The 24,238-nt window shown below is 43.0% G+C and overlaps 1 protein-coding gene across 4 annotated transcripts in view; it reads left to right on the forward strand.

The window, feature by feature from the left end:
• PLXNB1 (plexin B1) overlaps positions 1 to 24,238 on the forward strand; it is a 160,638-nt gene that overhangs the window by 86,867 nt on the left and 49,533 nt on the right. For all 4 annotated transcript variants that reach the window (XM_020808809.3, XM_020808810.3, XM_078388778.1 and 1 more), the window contains 3 exons: positions 2,389 to 3,526; positions 17,372 to 17,554; positions 19,713 to 19,841. In XM_020808809.3, the coding sequence (XP_020664468.3) occupies positions 2,390 to 3,526; positions 17,372 to 17,554; positions 19,713 to 19,841 (1,449 nt within the window). In that variant the 5' untranslated portion in view covers position 2,389. The remainder of the gene's footprint in view (positions 1 to 2,388; positions 3,527 to 17,371; positions 17,555 to 19,712; positions 19,842 to 24,238) is intronic.

Here is a 24,238-nt window from a genome sequence, read left to right on the forward strand (position 1 = left end):
TGCGGGCTAGCGAACTTGCAGCCCTCCGATCCAATCCACCCTTCCTTCAGTTCCATCCGGATAAGGTCACTCTGTATTTTGATGTGTCTTTCTTACCTAAAATTGTATCTGAATTTCACCTCAATCAACCAATAATTCTACCTACCCTATTTCCATCTTCGTCAACACCTTTCGAGCGCATGCTCCATACACTTGACATAAGACACTCCCTCGCCTTTTACATTGACAGGACCAAATCATTCAGAAAAATCATAGAGACTCTTTCTATGTTTTCACGGTCTTCATAAAGAGGCTCCAGTTTTGCCACAATCTATTTCTAGATGGATTGTCCAAACTATCTCATTAGTGTATGAGCTAACTGGCAAAACCCCTCCTGAACATTTAACGACCTTTTCTACCAGAGTGCTGTCAACATGTACTGCCTTCCAGCAGTATTGAACTCCTTCACATCTGCCATGCAGTGACATGGTCTACTCCATCAACCTTTGTCAAACATTACTGTCTTGATGTCAGAGCACGGAATAATGCTGGTTTTGGAAGAGCTGTTTTGGCATCCTTTCTACCGTGACGTCCCACCATCTGGTAGGTTAGCTTGCCAATCCCCTAATTGTGTGCCTTCACAGAGGCCACAAAGAAGAAAGAGAGGTTACCTACCTGTAACTGTCGTTCTTCTAGTGGTCCTCTGTGAATCCACACATCCCGCCCATCCTGTCTGTCATGTTGTATTTTTATACTGTATAGTTCTTTGACAGTGGCGGAATTTTTTCAGGAACTGAGGGGATCAGTGGTGGGCGGAGCATGCAGTCCATGGGGGAACGTCCCACTAATCATGTGTCCTTAAGCTCTAGAAACTTCTGAGAGGTTCAGCGCAGGCGCAGAACAACACAATTGTGTGGATTCACGAAGGATCACTAGAATCAAATCAATCAATCAATCAATCAATCAATCAATCAGTCAATCAATCAATAAGAACAACGGTCACTCATGAAAGAAGCCATGGATTTCACCTTCATTGTTTTTTCATATACCTTTACAGTGTGATTCTGTCTTTAATGAACGTTACATGATATCTGAGGGACTGGGTTGCATTCGTGAAAGCATACAATGAAATAAATCTGTTAAGGTGCCTCAACACGTTTTAATTTTTGTTGCACGTGTTGAAACAGACTAGTATGGTTACCCCCTTGAAATCAGCTTTCATTTTAATGCTGGTAATTGTAAAGTTATATCCCTTTGACAGAACTTGAAAAATGTAACTTTTGGAGGATATCTCCAGAATTCTGGATGGTGGATTATTGGAACTGTACAGCTTTTTCAGAATGCTTGAAAACTACGGACTAGCTATAATTGTAGTAGATGATATGTAAACCAACTTCATTGCATGCACATTTGCTGCTGCTATATGTTCTGTGACACTTTTCTGTGTTAATTACCAGACTAGTTAATTAATTTGGGTTTTGAGACGGATGGGTGTAATTATGCTGACTATGATGGGGAGGGAATCTTGCTGAATTTGGTTTGATAATTATTGTGTCTTGCTTAACCTATCCATTAAGGTTAAAAACATGATTATCCTGGAACATGATTGCAACAGCAAAAACAGCAATTCTGCAGCAATGATATGACTTTAAACCTCCAGCTTTGAAATGATGGTTTCCTGGGGCATAGACTCTTTATCATAATTGTCAAGCTGACTGCCAGAAGATGGCCAGAAACATTTTATTTATTAAACTTGTATCGTGCCTTTCCTCTAAGGATCTGAAAACCAATTGTATCTAAAACATGGCTATTAATATACAAAACTTCTCAGATAACATGATCTCATTTCGTTGTTTGCAAAAATATGAAATATAATTTAGATATTACAGCATGTCAAACGCTTTCAGTACCATGATCTCTTTATATTATGTAAAATTTCCTAATTTATAAACAAAATTTGGAAAGCAAGAGTTATATGAAATATGGGTATGTGTAATGAGTTTCTTTTTAAAAATAATGTAGGTATCACAAATCACTTTTCAAAATTAACGTAAGTGGACATAAGGTTGCTCGATATTGGTATGGCAAGTAGTATTTTTTCTTTTAAAAGAGTGTTTTAAAATACATTATTAGAGTTGTTTCGAGAAGAATATTTCAACTTTTACATAATTCTCTTTTTAAAAATAATGGTGAAAAATAACAAAAGATGTATCATGGCAGTATAAGGAGTGTAACATGTTTCACTTTTTTATATTGCAGTGGATAATTAAAATGAACAGTGCAAGTAATTTTTTTTTTAAAGTAACTTCCCAGTCTCTTTTAATAAATAGAAAGAAAAGGGTTGGCAATGGCGGGTCTCTGGAAGCAACAAAGATGCTAACCACACATATTGTTTGTTCTCTATTTTAGAATGAGTATGATGCCTCTGGGGGCACTCCTTCTTTCTGCTTTGTGTTTGCTGGGGACAGTAATTCCATATGGAAGAGGACATGCCTCTTTTTCATGCAACACCACCAAATTTCTCCATCTGGTTATGGATCCCAACACTGGGACTCTTTACGTGGGAGCTACAAACTTCCTATTCCAGCTGACGTCAGACCTGGTGATGGAGGAGGAAGTTTCCACGGGGCCTTTTTATGACAGCAAGGATTGCCTCCCTCCCGTCACCACAGAGAACTGTCCCCCAGCCCAGAAGACCGACAATTACAACAAGCTCCTGTTAGTCAACTCACTGGAGAATGAGCTGATAGTATGTGGCAGCGTCTGGCAGGGGATCTGTGAGAAGAGGCGACTTGGCGTCCTTCACCACATCCTCTTTCAACCTCAGACGCCAGGGGACACTCAGTACGTAGCAGCAAATGACCCCAATATTTCCACCGTTGGGCTAGTTGGGTACTCCAAAGACAATGTGCCACTTCTGTTTGTGGGCCGAGGGTACACCAGTCGGGGAGTGGGAGGTAGCATCCCTCCCATTACGACTCGGAACCTCAGGGCCCACCCAGGAGAGCCACCAGGCCCAGATTCTCACTCCATCTTCTCTTATGAGGAAACAGCCAAGCTGGCTGTGGGCCGGCTCTCAGAGTACAACCACCATTTTATCCAGTCGTTCACTCATGGCTCCAGTGTTTACTTCCTGTTCTACCGTCGGGATCTCAAGTCCCACTCCCGTGAATACAAGACCTACATTTCCAAGATCTGTCTGGACGACTCGCACTATTATTCTTACGTGGAGCTACCCTTGGTCTGCAGGAGTAAGGACAAGACTTACAGCCTCGTACAGGCTGCCTACGTTGCACAACCAGGGGGAGAAGGCGACGTTGCTACAGCCCGAGGAGACATGCTTTTTGCCGCCTTTTCCACCTTGCAAGCTTCTTCAGGGAAGCCCAGTGAAGAATCTGCACTCTGTATTTATACAATGGATGAGGTGGACCGCCTCACCACGCAGACGAGAGACCTCTGTTACACCAAGGATGGGAAAACAGAGGAAGGCATAGAGGTGGCTTACATAGAATATGACGTCAATTCAATCTGCGTCCAACTATCCGCGGTAAGTGGCTGTTTGTGGCGTAGATGTATAAACCTGGTTCATGGATGGGAATTGTTTGGGTTTTGAACAGTAGCTGTGCAGGCTGCCTGCAGGTCAGTGGAGGAGGCAAGGGGGGGCGCTTGCCACTCCCCTGAATCCTAAACTTGGAATTTCTTTAAATATACCCAAATACTGGCTGGACTGCAGTTAACAATGATGGTGGCGATGATGATCATAATGATAATCATCACCTTTCCAAGTTCTGATTTAGTTGTTCCCACACCCAACAACTGGTTTTTATTGGCATTCCACCTCTGAACATGAAGGGACAACTTAGCTGTCGTGGTTGAATAATTGCGGATAGACCTGTTCTCCACGACTTTTCCTAATTCCCCCTTTTCAGAGCTGTCGAAGCCTGTGGGCATTACTACATTCCTGTGGCAGTGACTTCCACGAGTTAATTATTCATTGTGTGATAACTTTCCTTCCTTCCCGAAATGACACTATAAGACATATCATACGATTTATTGGAACAGTTGCAATTCATGGGTTCAAAGTAACACATCCAATTTAAAAGGCAAGTCCCATTCACAAGCAGTTGATCCTCTTTCCTCTCCCTTTTAATTTCAGTTTGTTGATTCATTTGTTTTATTTGTTTCATTTCCATGCCATCTTTCTCCTGGTGAAGGGACCCAAGGCAGCTTATAAATGATTAAAGCAAGTTGGACTAAAACCACAATAAAGAACAAGGTTAGAAAACAATTACACTCATGCTTACTGTAACAATTACAATTGCAGTTAGAACGGCAATCAAAATTCTCATCTAAAGATTTAAAGGCCTTAAAAACACACTTAAAAGAACATATGCACTGCATCCAGAAGAGTCTCTGTCTTGCCCAACTTAGTTATTAAATGACTGCCTAAAACAGACAGATCTTTCACTGTTGCCAATGAAAGACAGACCAAGCTGTTTCAGTATGGTATGTGTTTGATCCTTTTGTAATATCTGGATATTCATTGTTGCTAGCCTTAATAGTGTCCTTTAATTATGTAAGCCATAGGTTCTTAATCTGTGGTCCATGGACCCCCAGGGGGCTGCGATGTCCTCACAGAGGGTCTGTGAACGTTTGAAGAAATGTTATGCGGTTTTGCAGTTAGAATAGAATGAATGAATGAATGGATGAATGAAAGCAAGAAAAGAAAAGGAAATGTGGAACAAAATCTTAATTTCCCTTGCTTGTTTGTGTAAAACTTTGCTTTTCTAACCTGCCTCCTCCATTAAAAACAAAAAAAGTTAAAAATTGATTATGAAAATAACTGTTTGATAGCAAATACAGTGGTGCCTTGCATTGTGATGTTAATTCATTCTGAAAAAATCGCTGCTGCACGAAAACGTCGCAATGCGAAAATAAAAAGCCCATAGAAATTCATTAAACCTGATTAATGTGTTCCTATGGGCTTAAAACTCACCCTTCAGCAAAGATCCTCCATGGCGCCGCCATTTTCGCTGCCTCTAAAGCGAGGAATCCGTCCCAGAAAACAGCGGGCGGCCATGTTTTTCCCCCAGCGGCCATTTTGAAACCGCTGATCAGCTGTGCGAAAAGGGTCGCTTTGCAGTGATCCGTCATCGCAAAGTGAAAATACCCCATAGGGAACATCGCAAAGCAGTCGCAAAAGCAATCGCAAAAACAGTGTCGCTAAGCAATTTCGTCACTAAACGGAGTGATCGCTAAGCGAGGCACCACTGTATTTGATATTTCTGCCCACGGTGAGAATGTGCAAGTGAATGACACTGAGTGGCGGAGAGACAGCACACGACATTACTGGCTACTGCGCAGAAGCTGCGGGATGAGAGAGTCAGAGTCAGTCAGTATCAGTCTGAGTTGAGTGTTCAGCCTAGACTTCATGATCAAGTTTCTTCTTTGTTTTCTGCTGATAAAAACCATACGGTTATTGTCGGGTAAAGCGAGACCCTTCATGAGAAATTTTAAATAAATATTTGATGCACTTTAAGGTTTTAAATCTTGAGTAAAGTCTTGATGGTCCGTGGCAACAAAAGATATTTAAAGGGGGTCCGTGGTAAAGAAAAGCTTAAAAACTGCTGATGTAAGATATTAATTTCCCCCAAATTTTTTGAGTCATGGCTCTCTTGACTTAATGGCCACAGGGGGAGAGCCTGGCCTGAGTAGTACTTCCGCGGATTCTGTGGTGGATTCTGGAGCCCTGGGTCTTTTTTTAAGGAGAAAGGCAGGGTAAAAATACTTTAAATAAATAAATGATAAATAAAAGGAGATGGGTAGGGGGTGCCAAATTAACCCTCCCAAGGAAGGGCATTCCAAAATCTGGAAATAGTCACGGAGAAGGCCATTTCTTGCATTCCCATCAAAACACCTGCAAAAGGCCTCCTCTGAAGATTTCAGGAGACAAGAAGGCTCGTATGGGGAGAGAGAGTCCTTGAGATAGCCTGGACCCAAGCTGTATGGGGCACAAGAGGTCATGACCCCACTTTGAGTTGGGTTTGTAATGGACCGGGAGTGAACCTGCTGTAGCAAAGGGGTTTACATGTTCCTGATAGCTGGGCCCTGTCAGCGGTTTGGCTGTTGCCTTCTGAACCAGCTGACACTTGGATTTCGGATGCCCACCATTGGACTTTGGAAGGTCACAAAAGCTCCTATCCTCTAGCTATCTCTAAAGCATATATATTTAAAAAAATAGTTCAGTTTCGTGTGAAGGCAGTTTCTTGGGACAATTATCTGAGAAGCTGCTGACAGAACCAAAAGAAGTAAAGTGAAAGAAACTAGCAAGCAAGAATAAGGAAGCAATGGTTGACAATAGAGGGTAAACAGGAGCAAAAAATCAAAGCATGCTGCTTTTATACTGCCCCATTGCACTTAAAGCACACTCTGGGCTACTCCCAGTGAGCTGGGTACTCAGTTTGCCAAGCTCAGAAAGAAGAAAGGCTGAATGAACCTTGAGCTGGAATGGAACCCCGGTTTGTGAGCACAGTTTTGGCCGAAGTACATCAATTGAACCGCTGCACCACAAGGCTTGAGTGTTACAAGTGCCACATTTGTGTATTTATTTGTTCCATTTATATTCTGGCTTCCCTTTAATGAGCTCACAGTAATATATGTGACTCATTTCCTCTCTACTTCATCTTTCCAACAACCTTGTGAGGTAGGTTAGACTGAGGGTGTGACCAAATAAATGGACATCTGTCCCGTTGTTTCGCCTTCCTCTCTGATCATTTCAGTGTGTTCTTCAAAAACAAGACAACATTATTGCTAAACTTGTGTAAATCCTACCTTTTTGTGTTTCTAGTACATATTGTTCATCCCACAGTCCACCTTTTTTGGGTTTCCTTTTACATTTTTTGTGTCATCATAATTTATACTGAAATGCAACAATTTTGTCTGCTCCCTCCAGCTAGTTTACACCGCTGTGTGGTTTTGTTGTTGTTGTTTAAATCTGCACTCATTCTAACACTAGGCAGTTGCAGTTTTAAGATAAATTACCGTTTCTAATCTAAACAAGTCTTGCACTGACTATAGTGATGTACTGATATACCGTACTGTACCGCTAAACAATTCAGCACTGTATTGGTTGGGTTTTTTTTAACATCCCTTCTTCTACCTGTTAGTTTCCCTCTCCTCCTCCTCCTTATTTCCTTCACCTCATATTTACCCTTTTAACAGGACAAGAGATATAAAATTTCCAAAAATTTCCATTTCTCCCAGAAAAAAAAAAACAGGGGGAAGGTTTTTTTTCTGAAAAAAAAATGGAAATCTCCAGAGATTTTACTTTTCTATTAAAGAGTCTTCAGAAAATTTCCTTTTTCCCCAGAAAAAACACACATTTTCCATGTTTCCCCCCTGGAAAAAAATGGAGTTTTTCAGAATTTTTTTGGAAATTTTACGTTGCTAAGCAGGACATTGATGAGGAGCTCACCCGGTTAGGGAAAACAGCTGCCAGAGAATGACTCCCACTGCTCTTCTGACCCCTTCTTTTCTTCAAATGTCCACCTCGCCACTCACATCCTTCCTGTCAATTTTGCAGCTATTTGGCAGTCACCCAACGCCCCAGGCCTGAGTCCCCGCCAAACAACTCGTTCTGCCTTGAGGCAAGAAGTGGAAGGTGATTGTACAGGGAGCTGGGATCAGCAGGAATTGAGGGAGAATTAGGAGTCCAGCAGGGCGGGTCCCATGCCCTAACTGCAGATACTGATTAGGGGGTGTAAGTCAGAGCATAGCGCTTCCTCCCTAAGCACTGTACAGGGTTTTTGAGAGACGGAGCGACTCTCTGTACTTTTGACAGAGAGCCAGAGGGTGGTGAGCAGCTTCACGTGTAGGTCAGAGCTTTTTCCTCCCCCCTCCCCATGTTTATCTTTTTTTCAGTATCTCATGTTTGTTTGTTTGTTTGTTTGTTTATTTATTACTTTAATTTATATACCACACCTATTTTGGTGCTTCAGCACTTCACTACAAAGGAGCAAAACAATGCTTCTTGGCAAAACACCCAGATATAACATAAATGGCAGTCGTGTGGCAAGAGCAATTGAAAACAAACTAACTAAGGAACGAAAACCCAGTGGCACCTACAAATTTATCACAGAAAAGCGGTACTGGAGGCGAAACGCTCAACTAGGGTCAGACCGAGAAGCCTCCCTGATAATAAGTGTTTTCAAGTCTCTCCTGAAGGAATACGGGGAGGGGGGGCCCATCCCAAATATGAAGAAATTGGGAGACGTTTGGAAATTCTTCAGAGAAGAAATAAAACAAAATCCTGCACCATCATCCATACTGGCCGGGTTCATTAGGTTCCATGTTGCCCCTTGTAGTGCTTCTGTAGTTCTCATCTTTGTCTTCTTCATGCTCAACTGCACTCCTGCCTTGCCACTTTCCCTTTTATCAGAAGTCATTTCATCGCTGCTTTTGCCTGTAAGATGGTGTCATCTGCATATCTTAAATTATTCATGTTTCTTCCACCAATTTTCACTCCCCCTTCATCTCAGTCTAGTCCAGTTTCGTGGCAACTACGCTGTTGTTAACCTTGTAGACTATTCATAGCCTGGTATCCTATTCCATTACTTACAAACCATTGTCAATTTGTCCATTTTCTGTATTCCTACCTGGCTGTGAGCCATCTATAAATATGACAGTCATATAGTCTCACTTTTATATCTGAGGAGGTGGACAAAAGCTCATATTAAAATATAGTAGTTAGTCTTGAGCCAAAATGTTTTGTCTCATATTTTTGTTTTTCTTTCCTTTTTTTTTTTTTAATATAGTCCAGCTTTCTGAATGATATGTTCTGCATTCAGATTGAACAGACTGGGAAATAAAATGCACCCTTGTCTGACACTTTTGCCTATAGCAAACTATTAGTTCTCTTCCTATTCTGTCCTAACAGTACAGTAGTTCGCGAAGGCTTTCACGGCCAGGATCTAATGGTTGTTGTGGGTTTTTCGGGCTCTTTGGCCGTGTTCTGAAGGTTGTTCTTCCTAACGTTTCACCAGTCTCTGTGGCCGGCATCTTCAGAGGACAGCACTTCAGAGCACAGAGTGCTGTCCTCTGAAGATGCCGGCCACAGAGACTGGCGAAACGTTAGGAAGAACAACCTTCAGAACACGGCCAAAGAGCCTGAAAAACCCACAACAACCAATACAGTAGTTTCTCATCCACAGTAGAGGTTACACATCAGGACAATCAAGTACTTAGGCACACCCATTTTTTTTTCAGAAAAAAAAACTATAGCTCCCCATGATCCACACAGTCAAAGGCTTTGCTGTAGTCCAGAAAACATAGACTGATCTTCTTCTGAAACTCTTTGGTGCACCTCAGTAGCCAGCAGATAGTTGCGATATGACCTCAAGTGCTTCTTCCTTTTTGGAATCCAGGTTAAACACCAGGCATTTCTCACTCAATAAAAAGTAAAACCTTGGTTGCAAAACCTTGAACATCACTTTGCTTGCATAGGAAATTTGAGCAATGGTCCTACAGTTTCTGTACTCTTTGGCATCTCTTTTCTTAGGGATTGGAATGTTTACTGAATATTTCCAGTCTGTGGGCCATTGTTTTCCATATTTGTTGTCATTACTTTTGTTAGGATTTTGACAAATTTGGTCTCTGTGGCTTGAAATAGCTCTGTTGGTATCCTAGCTATCCCTGGTGATTTAGTTCTTGCCATTGCCTTCAGAGCAGTTTTCACTCCAATTTCTAGAATTGGAGGTCATCGTGGGATTCCTCTTCAAAGGAATCTGTGGTTCTTTTATTTATTCTGTATCAATCTTCAGTATACTGTTTCCACCGTCTCTTTATTTAAACTGGGTCAGATAGTGTGCTTGTTTGTTGATCCTTCAGCATTCCCAGTCTAGGTTTGAATTTCTCTTTGATTTCTTTGATCTTCTGGAAGAGATCTTTTGTTTTTTTCTCCTCTTTTGTTATTCTCTTCCATTTCTTTGCACTGGCCATTATAATGGATAAAGGAGAGTTTTGGTTTCACAGAACTTTATGGCTTGTTCTCCATTTCTGATCCCTAGGCCCAAATTTTCCAATGACATTTGTTTCTGTTTAGTTTCTTACTTTGGGGCACATCCTAAGATGGGAAGGTTCGCTGAAATAATACTGGGAGAGTCTGAAGGCATAGAGGAAGATCAAATACAAGAATGGATCAAATCCTTAAAGGAAGTTATAGGTCTGAGTTTGCATGAGCTGAGCAGGGCAGCTGAGGACAGAACACTTTGGTGATCACTCATTCATAGGGTCATCATGAGTTGCAGGCGACTTGATGGCATATAAGAACAAGAAGGGTAGGAAATGAAGAATCTTGGGCCACTCTTGCCTGGAGGGCAACCAAGAAGCCAGACAGGGAGTTTGCCTTGCCTTATGGTTATTGACCTGTCTACCATGTCTGTGTATCTGTCCTGGGTGGGACTGCAGTGAAACCAACTTCTTAGCACTACACAATTGTGGAATACACGTGGGACACTTCATGACTGTCTGTTTTCACAGCCACAACCAAGGCGGGGCAGCTAAGGCTGTGCGCCAGAGTGATGTCATTTAGAGGGTGCCAAGATTTAATTAGGTAGAGATTTCTCTCCCGAATCATTACCAAAGTACTAAGGGGCTCACCAAATCCTTTTTTCTACGAGGAATGTAATTGTGTTAAGCTTCACTTCCCTTTTAGTATGTTAAATGCATACTTTCAGCCCCAGCTTTCCTACCCCACATTTCGTAATTGTTATTGTGCATGCTACCCACCCCATCTGCCTGGAGGATGAGGTATTCAGATCCAGGTTGCTTTAGGCTGGCACTTAGGCATATTTTACTAGGAATTCACCTTCCACTCGGTCAATGTGGCTCCAAAGACCAAAGCCCAGTGGCCTCGGATGGCGTGACAGTTTGGCTAAGTGAGCTAAAACTTGCAGCTTCCACTTCATTGAGTTGCGAGGTAGCATGTATGTAAAGAAGAGCCTTCCCCCTATAGGTGCTTATGTCTCCTGGTTAACCTTGTTCTAAACATCAGTCAGCAAGAGTGGGCAGGGAACAAAAGTCATATTCTGAGAAGGATCCTGCCATCCTTGGCACCCAGCGAAGGGGGGATCTCTTAAGCCCAGCTCCCACAGACATTGGCTGAGAAGACCAGGAAAGATCGATCGGCCAGCAGGAATTCTTCTCCCAAGCCTCTCTACCTTTATCCTACTCTCGCTCAACCTCTCTGCCACCACAGGGCACCACCAACGATCCTTCCCTTTGCAAGGCAAGCCTGAAGTATGTGTGTGTGTGTGCGCTCACAAATGCCTAGTTCCAGTCTAACTCATTCCTCCTCTTTGGTGGTCCATGTTGGAAGGCACAGGGAAAAGTCTAAGAAGAGTGTTGCTCTTTTGAGCAGGACTTGACATACGTCTCGGGAACTGCACCAGGAGGCAGAACTCTAAAATAAAATGAAAGTCAGAACTAAACGGTATTTTTATTTATTTATTTATTTATTTATTTATTTATTTATTTATTTATTTATTTATTTATTTATTTATTTATTTATTTATTTATTTATTTATTTATTTATTTATTTATTTATTTATTTAATTTGTACCCCGCCTATCTAGTCAGTATGACCACTCTAGGCGGCTTCCAGGTATATAAAATACAGTGACGTATACATGTAACAAATGAAAATTTTAAAAAAAAATCAATAATATTTAGACATCTCATTCCATCCTGGAACCTATAATTCCAGGATGGAGGTTTTGCCCTGATAATTCCCAGTAGAGTGCCTGTGATTGGGTTCATTAAAGATTTGAAGCAGCTCCTCCTTTTTGGCGGGAAATGACAACTGAGTCTCTTTTTGAACCATTAACATATTTATTTAGTTTAACGTTAGGTGAGTCTATAACAACTTCTGCTGGTTCAAAACAAGATCAGGTAACTGTCCCTATTGTGAAGACAACAACTCTGTCTTGGAACTGACCGGATTGATTGAGGGGCTGGCCCAAAACGTTCCCGATCGGTGGGCTTCCTCATTGGAGCACTCTGGACCGCGCATATTGTCCCACAACAAGGGTGTCTGGCCCAATCTCCCTGCAGTGGTGGGTGGTTGAAAGAGGAGTCCGGCCGAATCACCTTCTTCAAGCGACCTTGCCCCCCTGTGGAAAAACTACGACCGTCCATTCTAAAGATTCTACAGGTGTCCCTTTCTCTTTAGACGCGTCTGGATCGGGTAGCAATCCTCCTATCTTTAAATTAGGGAAGTCTTCCAACAGCCCTCACATTCTATCATATTCATATTCCTTTTTCTCCCGTCTCTTTTCCTCTTGTTCCTTCTTTTTTCCTGTCATTGGTACACTGAACTGTCTCCTCCCACTTTGCTCCCCTATACCCTCCTCCCACATGGGCAAAATTAGCTTCTCCTTTCCTTCTCCCTCTCTCTCTTCCCCCAGACAGATTTCAGTCTTTTCCTCCTTCCCCTTTGATTCCCTTCCTTTCTCTTCCTCTACATCCAACTCCTCGCTTTACATTATCTTCCCTGCTTCTATAGCTCTCTTCTGCTCAGGCGTCTCTAGTCGAGGGGACGGCTCACTCTGTTCTTTTTCATTTTGTTCTACTGTTCCTCCACAGTGGCACATCTCTCTCTCTCTCTCTCTCTCTCTCTCTCTCTCTGTGTGTGTGTGTGTGTGTGTGTGTGTGTGTGTACCCATGCACCTCCCCACCCCACTGTGTCTTCCTTCTTTGTTTCTCATGTGGCAGAGGGAAGGGATTGCAGAAGTCAGAGCTATAGCGTCTTCCTCCTTCTGTAGTGCACATGACACTTCTCTCCTCACCTCTAATGGCAGGAGAGGTTGGGCTGCCACTGAGTTGATTTGAGTGTGTGTTTTGTGCTGCTTGTACTGATATCAGTATTGGCAGTTACAGCTCTACCCATTCAGTTATTATTCAGATTTATACTCTGCACTTCATTTACCAAGCTAGCTTGCAATGGACTGTTTTTAAAACATCATAGCATAACCAATAGATTGAAGTAGGCATCCTTCAGTCTCGAGAGACTATGGTAACGTGCTCTGTGTAGAGGTCTTGGAACAGCGTTTAGTGTGGCTGAGGAGGCCAATTCGAGAGTGACAATCCCTTCTACACTGAAGACAAATACAATCTGTCCCCTGTCCAGCTTCCTGATTTTGCTAGTTTTGGGACTGCCTCTTTGCCTCGGCCTGCTGGTCAAGGGTCTCTTCAAAATGGGAGAGGCCGTGATGTACCGCCTGCCTCCAGGCTGAACGCTCAGATGTCAGGGTTTCCCATCTGTTGAGGTCCATTCCCAAGGCCTTCAGATCCCACTTGCAGATGTCCTTGTATCGCAGCTGTGGTCTCCCTCTGGGGCGATTTCCCTGCACTAATTCTCCATGAAGGAGATCTTTTGGAATCCGCCCGTCAGCCATTCTCATGATATGCCCAAGCCAACATAGATACATACTGATGTTTCAGTAATGTACTGTATACATGCTTAAAATTCCAGCTCGTTCTAGGACTACTCTATTTGAAACTTTGTCCTGCCAGGTGATACCAAAAATGTGTCGGAGGCAACGCATATGGAACGTGTTCAACTTCCTCTCTGGCTGTGCACAAAGCCAATGCCGATTAATATAAAACTATAAGTAGCAATTCAGGATAAGGTCCTGTTAAGCAGTTGTACTGTGAACTAACAGCAGTTTCCGAGCAGTCTTCAGAGGCGGCTCCATAAATAACACATTACAGTAGTCTAACCTGTCATTGAGTAACATTCAGTGATCCATGCTTTGGTGATCTTTGACCAGAGAGGAACACAACTGGCAAACCAGCCGAGAGTGTTGAAAGGTATTCTGTGCCATGGAGGAAAACAACTCTTAACAGAGGCTGTTCACACCATAGACAACTTTCCTCGGGGAGAAGCAACGCTATCTAATAAAGATGGAGGCTGCTTACCTGGGCAGATGAACCGGCTGTCAACAGCACTTCCCTGTCTTATTTGGACTGAGCCCCATTTTCTTAGCCCTCATCTCCTTCCCCTCCTCCTCTCTTGTTTTGATTTCTGCTCTGCCATGTGTAGGTCCTTTCACCACTTGCCTTGGCAGCCCAAGGATGCTTTTTTTTTTAAAAAAAAAAAACTTCTACTTCTGTGTTTGGATCCCTCCCACAATTCCCTAATCAGTGGAGAGGTAGTCAGTGCTTTGGGGTTTCTGGGAATTGGAGTCCAAAGAAAATAATTTTTGCAAGCTCAGATTCTGATGTACACCTTAGTTAAACCCTGCTTGCTTTTTCCCACTCTGCTCTGTGACAGTAATGCAACAAAGCAATTAGCGTTGGTCCCAGCAGACAAAGATGCACTTCCTTTGGAACACTGTGCCCCTACAAACGTTTTAATTGTTGTGGTCTGCTGTCAAGTCACTTCTGATTTACTGTATAGGGACACCGTGAATCAGTGAGACTTCAAAAAGGCCTATTTTAAAAATCTAGAAGTGCCTTGCTAGTCCTTTCTTTCTTTCTCTCTCTTTCTTGACTAAAAAAAAGTTCTAAGGAGAGCGGTGTAGATTTGCCTTGAGTGATGCTGGTGGAGGGGATGGGAATTGAGGAACTACAGGGAGAGCCTCACTGAATGCCACTGTTGTTGAAAGGAGGCCTTGGAAGTCGCACTGGGACCAAGTGTTTCTGAATCAAAGGTGCACAGATTTGTGTCCAGCCTGCACTGTGATCTTTGGGAGACACTCTGTGCTAAATCTTGTCTGGATCCCTGAAAGTACATTCTTGTTGCTTTGTGGGGAAAAAAAAAAACCCACAATTCCATGAAAGGTGAAACACAAACAGCAACACAAGGTCTTAGACTGAATGGTGCAAGGTGAAGAGCTTTTGACCCAGGGTAGCAGCTGATGCAGAGGTAGATGCTTCATTATATTTTTATTTTTTCCCCTTTGTTTTTTCCAGCTGCCAAGAGAAAGCTCTAAGTAGCTACCTAAGGAAGCCACAGGAAAGAGTGCAAGTTACCAACTCTAAATTGGCACACTATTCTTTCATTCCTTTTTAGAAGGGCAGTGCAAGGACCCTAAGTTAATAATATTTCCATGAACTTGGCATGCTTTCTCTATGGCATACAGTGAATTCTACTAATTGAGACATAATCACTGACACTAGACGATGTTGGTCTGAACTTATTAGCACCATTCATACATTCTTTTGAGATTTTGAATCAGTAGACCAAGCGCAAGGTAGATATGCTATTAAAAAGGATGAAATACAGGCACTGACCAACATTTTGGTTTAGAGAAAACAAACATTTATCTGGACAATAAAGCTTTTACATTGTCTCTGCTGGCTCCGAATCCTTCCTACCATTCCGGAGCTTGTGATCAGCAAGCCACTCTTTGACCTGGCAGGGAGGCTTGTCGTCCTGCCTCCTGCCAGGAGTGGCGAGCTGATCTTGAGCTCTGGAGTGATAGGAAAGATTGTGGAGCCGGTGGCAGTGGCGGGATTGAGTAGATGTTATTGCCACCTGTGTGGTGATATTGATATTTGTATAAAAATACCCCCATCTCTAGTTCTCAGTTATCCCATAGTGCAGGACACATGATATGGGCTCAAGCTACAGGAAGCCAGATTTAGCCTGACTATCAGGAAAAATGTCTTAACTGTTAGAGCAGTACAGCAATGGGACCAATTACCTTGGGAGGTGGTGAGCGCTGCAAGGTTGGAGGCATTCAAGAGAAAATTGAACAAGCATCTCTCAGATCTGCTTGGATTCCTGCACTGAGCAGGGGCTTGGACTCATTGGCCTTATAGACCCTCCCAACTCCATTATTCTGTCATTCTGTGATTTAATCAATGAGTTATCGCAAGAAAGAATAAAAAGATTTATTTTTAATTTGTAAAAATCCTGTCGGTCTATGCCCCTGCTAACTGAACATCTTTCTTAATTTTTCTTTTGCTTTCTCCACTTCTAATCTTGACGTGTGACTACTAGATTTAACATGAAGGATCTTTGAAGGCGGTGTTCTGTCTTCTTAATGCCTCTGGATTCTTTCCTTCACTGTCTGGTCACCCCAAACTTACACAAATGCCCCCCATTTAGTTGACATTTATACATTTGTCTGAAGACTGTGTACATCCCTGCCTGACACTGGGAGAAAGCAAAACAGGAGAAATAGGGAATGTGTTCCTCCATGCAAATTGGTCCACCAACTTTCATTTACTGAGTGGGACCTTTCTGAAATTCCAGCCTTCCTTTTTCCCATTATTTATTTATTTGCTGACCTTTTACATTTATATCACATCTTTCCTCCAGTGAACTCAAGGCCGTATACATGGTTTATAATTCAGCAACACTGGCCCAACATAATGCAATGCATTTCACCACACAGTATGGACTAGAACCTTGGTCTCTCCAGTCCCAGTCTACAGCTGAACACTATACCACACTGACAGAAACTCCCAGCTTGGAGGACTTTTGTGTTTTTTTCTGAATAGACCCCTGAGGTTCAGCAACTGGAGTCAGTTGCAGAATGAGCATGGATGACAAGGAAATGCATTTGGTTTGCATTTAATGTGAATTTACCAAATTTCATACTTTCCAAATCACTATGTGAACGAAAAGGCAGTTTTCCAATCAAAAAATATGTTTAGAATATGGATATTAGAGGAACCTTATACTAAATATAATGTTAATCTTTATGATGGTAGAAAATCCTTTTTTTTAAATTTGGGGCATAGAAGTATGCTTGGTGAAAGTAACATGGATGTATATGAATGGAAATAACATAAAATGCATTCTATTTGGTGAAATTTCTTGCAGAAAACTGTATTGTGGGAAATGCATTAAAAAAACCACATTTTGAAGCAGTTCCAACAAAAATGCCTGGAAGTTCATGGGTGTCTGTAAAAATCGTAAACTTTTGCAGAAACAGGATGAAATGAACTTAAACGGGAAACTGAGCAACACCAAAACATCCATTCCCTGTTTCGGAGTTACAGTCAAATACCGGATGTGTGTCCCGATGACACAAATGCTGTAGTTGCTTGATCAGCAAGCAGAAGTACATAGAAGAGATCAGGGCTTGTAATGGCAGTTTATAGAACCCCCTTAATCTGACACACTCTAATTTTAGGACCTGAGGGGAACTCTCCCATTGTTGCCCTTATTAACATTGTGAATCAAGGGAAGAAAAAAAAATAGATGACCAGATGCATCACCTCGCATGATCTCGCAGGTAGATCCCAGTCTACCTTCTGGCCACTTCTAAGATCTCCTGCCGTACACTCTGCATTGGAGCCTCTCCTTGAAAGGTGGTCTGGTGTGGAATGGTTTTATATACTTTTCCTTTCCCCCCCTTTCTTTCTTGCCTCTTCCCTAAAGGACACATTGGATGCATACCCGTGTGGCTCCGACCACACCCCCAGTCCCATGGCCAGCCGACTGCCGCTGGAAGTGACCCCTGTCCTGGAAATGCCGGATGCCCATCTCACGGCTGTAGCGGTCAGCATCGAAGATGGACACACCGTTATTTTCCTGGGGACCAGCAAAGGTCAGCTGCACAAGGTACGTGTGGGAGGAATACCAATGCAGATTAAAGTTTCAGTCAAAGGCTAGGATTTATTTCATTTCATTTATTTTTTGAAGTGTCACTTCATGAGTCCCTCAACCTGCACGGCTAGAAGTGGCAGGAATCCCAGGAACTGTCGTTCAAAAATGTTTATTTTTTTTCCCAAGCGCTGGTTCTTTCACTGTTCTCATTTCTCAATTGGGGTTTATATGCTTTGTGCAAATACGAGTCTGGAGAGCTTTACACATATTGCTTGCCCCAGCTTAGATTAATCCATATATTTGAAAGTGTGTTCATTATATAATGTCTGCTGGGTCGCGTGTGTTGTAATAATTCAACATGAAGATTCAGAACGGAGAAAAATTTGCAAACCCACATATGTTACGAAAAGTAAACCAATACACATATATGGGAATATTTTACGTAATTTATTTTATGGGACCTGACAAGAAGGGTGAAGAAGAAACTAAGTTGATAAAGCTATAACTCATCCCCACCCACTCACCCATACTGATCCCTGGAAATCTTGCTGTGTGACCTCAGCTGTCTTCTGAGACTTCACCAGGCCTGTATTCTTTATATAGCCTATATTTGCAGCAGTGAGGGCTAGAAGCTTAACTTTTTGAAGAAAACTGAAAAAAAAACTATACTTGTTTTAATCCACAAAGAAATGAGCACAGCTCAGGATATGAGAAACTTTTGATGCATGTGTTTGAACAGACATTATGCTTTACGCTGCATGAATTGTAAATGATACATGCAATTTTTTTTGCATGAACGCAAATTTTTGTGTTGGGGAAGATTACTGTAGTTTATCTTGTTCTGTCTTGTTTTCCTCCCTGTACAAGTAATCCGAGCATGGTCACTGGGGTGTGTGTGAATTATTGGCAGTAGCATTTAGCAGTACTTAAGATTCAGGACAGGATAGAGGAATTAAATTTTACTCGCTTCTTTAAAGGGGACTGTTCTTAAAGTTGAGTAAGGAAACTTTTTTTAAAAAAGTCAACATCCTTGCAAACTTCAAACCAAAAGGCATTATTTCGCCCCCCCCCCGACCGCCACAAGTGTTATGTGTTTATGTGGCAACTCTGGTGAAAGGCGAAACTCGTGCTAGATGACAGCATCATTCCCATTTTACAGTTATGAAAACTACAGCTGCAAAAGTCATTCTATGTCCAAAGACATTATCCTCAGGAAATGTGTAGCTGAAGTCACAGGGGAAGCCTCAATCCAACTTTCTAGCCACTGAAACAGTTTTTCCTCAGCGCTCAACCTGGGTATTATTATTATTGCCAGAGGCGGGCCCCCATTCTTCCTCAGCCTGACTATCCTGTCAACCCAAAAGGGCACTTGGGAGCTATCCTCTGGCCAGCCCTGCTCGTGCTGCTCCCAGGCCTCCATCAGTCCTGTTAACAAGAAGGGGGGGGGGTTCCTTCAATTGTTAGCCGGTGGTGCCCCCTAGTGGCCTCCTTCAAAACGCAATACGGGTGCTTGCTTTCCCCACCCAATCCCCCGTGAAGCCCGCATAGCGCAGCACTGCAGTCTGGATTCAGGCGGCCTGTCTGACTTTTGTGACAGTCACTGCATTCAAGCAGTCCTTTCCTGTAGCATCCCATACAGCAGATTAGATACTCCAATTAGCAGATACTACAAAGAACACAGCCTGCATGTTTCCCTTCCCCTACTCGCTTATACATTGATGTGTTTCTTTATGTATCAGCAGTTCTAGGATTTACTTAATGATTAATTAGAATTTTCATTGTGCTTTGGAGCTCAGGACTCCCTTTTTGCACAATAGTAATATGGAAGCATGTTGTTATTATGTGCCATTCAAGTTGCCTCCAATGTATGGCGACCCTATGAGCGAGCATTGTTCTGTCTACTGTCTACTGTCCTGCTCAGCTCTTGAAAGCTGAAGCCTGTGGCTTTCCTTTAGGGAATCAGTCCATCTTGTATTTGCCCTTCCTCTGTTCCTGCTGCCTCCCACCTTTCCCGATATTATTGCCTTTTCCAGAGAATCCTGCCTTCTCATGATGTGCCCAAACCAGGATAGCCTTCCTTTAGCATCTAGGAGTGCCACTAAACCTACTTTAATGGATTGGAGCCTGATTGGAATCTGATCCCCTTTTCTCCGTTTGATTTGCTGCCTTGCAGGCCTACCTGGGAGCAATGGGAGAGGCTCACCTGTATGCTTCTCAGGTGATTGAGCCGAACAGTGCCATGAGTGGAGACCTCCTGTTTGACCAGCAGAAGAAGCACCTTTATGTCATGACACAGTCTACGGTGAGAGCAAATGCCATCCCTCTGTTCCACACATAGCGCTCGCAGTGGAAAAGGGGAGGAGCAGGGTCACTTCTCAGAAAGGACCTCACTCTGATATAGAATCATAGGATAATGGAGTTGGAAGGGACCTAACCCCCTGCTTGAATGCAGGAATGTAAATCAAAGTATATCTGACAGAGGGTTGTCCAATTTTCCCTTGAATGCCTTCAGCATTGGAGCACACATTACCTCCTGAGGTAATTGGTTCCATTGTCATGCTGCTCTAACAGTTAGGAAGTTTTTTTCCTGACATTCAGCCTAAATCAAGCTTCCTGTAGCTTGAGCCCATAATTACATGTCCTGCAGTCTGGGATGATTGAGAACAGATCCTGCCCCTCTCTGTATGACTACTTTTCAAGTATTTGGGCATGTTTAGCCTTGAGAAAAGAAAACTGAGGGGAGAGAGGATAGTACTTTTCAAGTATTTGAAAAGTACTATCCTCTCTCCCCTCAGTTTTCTTTTCTCAAGGCTCAACATGCCCAACTCTTTCAGTCTTTCCTTGTAGGGATTGGTCCCCAGTCCCCAGATCATCCTTGTTGCAGTGGGACCTCATCCTTTTAAGAGCTGTGCCCGCAGCAAGTGTATAGTATTCAGATCCGTAGCAAAGAACTTGCCTGTACTTTGGAGCAAAGTGGGAAATACCAGAGCATGGAAATATTCCCTACAGTTTTGCAAATTATAATCTCAAAAAACAACGTTCCCAAGATCTAGAAAAATAGATAACCAAAATCTTGTACACAAAATTATTATTATTTTTTGTGCTTGAACAAATAAATGTATGAAAAGACAGGGTGCATCAAAACAATACTCCACCTGACTCGGCAAGCTAAAGATTTCAGGAGTATTTTGCCCATTCCCTTTTTATCCTTGGCTAGATGTACCTTCTCAAGCTCTCTCCAGCAGTATTTGGTGGCTTGATGGATTTCTCTCCTACAAATGGAGAAACCCCTCTGGTATTCATAGACCTTTGTGGCCTGCCTTGAGCGCTTGGTGTAAAGAAAGATGGAAATTCATATCAAGACAGAAAGGAAGAGTGCTTAAGGATGCCATACATGTAACCCAGGGGGATCTTGAATGCTTGAAGTCATGAACGAGAAAGAGCTTGCTTGCCTCATTCGTTCAGTTGTTCATGCATTCACAGCTATAAAACAGTTTTCCCCGTGGAATTTTATTTTCTCTTGAAAGAAAGGTAAAAATAACACCACCAAAAACAAGAAGACACATGAGAGTCCACAGTCCAGCAAAGAAGAGCAAGGAATCTCACTCGTTATAATGCTTGGCCTATCTTAGGTAGGTTTGTGGAACAATGTGGGGAAAGGAGTATGAAGAGGAGTCGAATATCAAGTGATTCAGGAGAGAGATAGGTAAAGGTTCCCCTTGACTATTTTTGTCCAGTCGTGTTCGACTCTAGGGGGCGGTGCTCATCCCCGTTTCCAAGCCATAGAGCCAGCGTTTGTCCAAAGACAATCTTCCGTGGTCACATGGCCAGTGCGACTTAGACACGGAACGCTGTTACCTTCCCACCGAAGTGGTCCCTATTTATCTACTTGCATTTGCAAGCTTTCGAACCTCTAGGTTGGCGGGATCTGGGACAAGCGACGGGAGCTCACTCCGTCGCGTGGATTCGATCTTACGACTGCTTGGTCTTCTGACCCTGCAGCACAAGCTTCTGCGGTTTAGACCACAGCGCCACCACGTCCCTCTAGGAGAGAGATAGCAGTTGTTAAATGTGTAAGTGAAAGAAAGTGTGTGTGTAGAGATAGCAAAAAGAAAAATTCTGTACTTGAGTGCATTTTGACCCTAATTTGAAAGGCTTCCACATGAGAAATAAATGCAAACCATGGTGCAATAATGTCTTCTTCTTTTTTGCAAAAGCAAAACAAAGAAGAATCCCTTGCTTGATACACTTGCCAAGTATGTTTCCACATGAACAGGGTCTCCTGGATTTTGTCAGCCCATAACTGTTTAGTTAGCTGCTTTTCAGGCCTTCTGGGACTACCCTATGCAATTCTGCTACAATTGTATAGTTGTCTTTATGTAGGGATGCATGATCGTGGAAATCCAAAACAATGAAGAAGCATAGCTTCAGTTGTAAAACCATTATGGGATGGGAATGGGTACTTGTTTCCTAAGAGTGCTTTATTTTATTTCGTTTTATCCCCAGTGTGCGAGTTCCCTGAGGTATCAGTGGTTAAACCTGAGAATAGACATAAGCAAGACTATTAAAGTATGAAACACTCTGTAGGCTGCCCTATATTTGCACGCACGCCCCAGCCACACAGAAATAAATACATGCAAAATATGTTGCGACTTCAGTTGCTTTGTGCAGGGTACGTTTCTTAAGATACTTGCTAGCCTTTTAATTTGAAAAAAAATGTTTCAGACCATTAAGAGGGACTTCCTGACAAAAAGCAGGCGACAGCCTGGGAGAGGGAGAAAAATCCAGCAGATGGGAAGCATCTCGTAAGACAAAGAGGGCTGGCTGGGCACTCTGCAGCCCCAGCTATCAGGCCATCTCTCCCAGCCTGAGGTCGTTTATCACTGTCTGCTCTTTATAAGCGCTCCACCAGGCTTCCTTCCACCTCCACAGCTTCCTGTCCAGGACAATTGGAAATTTCAAAAAAGGCTCCGTCAACTGTTTTTCGTAGAGTGCATCACTACCTATTTCCCACACAGCTGGACCTTTGCAGCTCCCCCCCCCCAAAAAATATATACATATACACACATATATTTTCTCTTTCGCCCCTTTGGTCTTGTTCAGAGGGCAGGAAAATTGCACAGAATCACACAGAGCTAGATGTATCCTGTTATCAATCAAATAAACTAGGACTGCCTTGTATTCTCGAAGGCTTTCACGGCCGGGATCTGGTGGTTGTTGTGGGTTTTTCGGGTTCTTTGGTCATGTTCTGAAGGTTGTTCTTCCTGACAGAGACTGGCGAAACGTCAGGAAGAACAACCTTCAGAACACGGCCAAAGAACCTGAAAAACCCACAACAACCATTAGGACTGCCTTGTTTTGCCAATCAGTAATTTAATAAATCAAGATCAACTAGTATTCCATACATTCCTCCTCGTCTCCACTTTTCTGTGGCCATGGAGCTTGCTCGGCCTCACGGAGCTGTTTGGGAATGTTTTCCTACCCTTAGTACTTATATTTCATAAAGCTTTTAGTACTCCTGCAAACCACGAAGTTGTTCCAAGGCTACTGTCCTCTCCTTGCTCATGGGGGAAGTCATTTGGCATCAGTCGTGTGTGCACGTGAAATCAGCACAAACAGGGCATCCAGTGATATCTCTTTGCTTCTCAATCCGAGGGTCCTTTTGTACTTCTGCAGTGCTAGCGTCCCTTTCCTACAAATTGATGCAAGTTTCTTAATTAACCATTTAAATGCATATAGGTGGGGCAGGATCAAAAAGCAATCAAGGATCACATCTGCTCCCGCTGGAAAAGATGGCTTTGCAGGGAGCGATCTCCTTTAAAGCAATCCTTCTGTGCCTATGGGAATTACTCCAGCCCAACTTCAAAAGAGCAGCCCTGCATGGAACACGCTCAGGCTGGTTGGTTGTGATCTTCTGTACGTTGTCTGATTGGTGGGAAATGGCTCATACCAGACCGTACTCCAGGCAGTCCAAAATGCAAGCCATTTCTCCATTTGATGGCCCCTTTCATCAGCTAAGATTCCATTTGTTGGGTGGTGCCCATAGTGTCAACAGAAACTTTCTGGCAACTAAAAGTGATTCCCGAGTCCTCATTATTCCCATTTTAATGTTTTTTCACTATTCAGACATATGTAGAAATATAATAAAATATTTGGGTACAAATCAAATAGGTCAAGTGACAAATGGGATCAGAGTGAATCAGAGGCTCACCACAGGAGCGTTCACTCCACTGTTTGGTCCTCTGCAGGGACAGGCTGGTCTGCTCCTAGAGACAATTGTCTCTTTGCTGGAGTCAGTGGCGTAGCGTGTGGGGCACAAGGGCGGATCCCCTGGGTGCAAAACTTTTATAGGATGCAACATTCTTAGGGGCACACAGGCTGCCCACCCAGCTTGCTTTCCATAGCTGTTCCTTGCGCTCCTCTTCCCCATCCCAGCAGACTGAGTCTGCGCCGCCAGGGTGCTGGACCCATTGCCTTTGTCAGTGCTCAGCAACCACTTCATGTCACAGTCCCAGGGATTTCTCCCACCCCACCTCACATCCTCAGAGTCAGCCTCACAATTCTTGCCTTGCCCTCACGCTATGCCACTGGGTGGAGTGAAATAACCCACCCACAGAACGGTCAGACTCACACCTTTCTGACCCTTACCAGGGTCTTCTACGTTGTTGGTGCAGGTAGGATTGCTCTATTTTGGTTTGT

This window comes from Pogona vitticeps, chromosome 2 (assembly GCF_051106095.1).
Source record: "Pogona vitticeps strain Pit_001003342236 chromosome 2, PviZW2.1, whole genome shotgun sequence".
Taxonomy (NCBI): domain Eukaryota; kingdom Metazoa; phylum Chordata; class Lepidosauria; order Squamata; family Agamidae; genus Pogona; species Pogona vitticeps.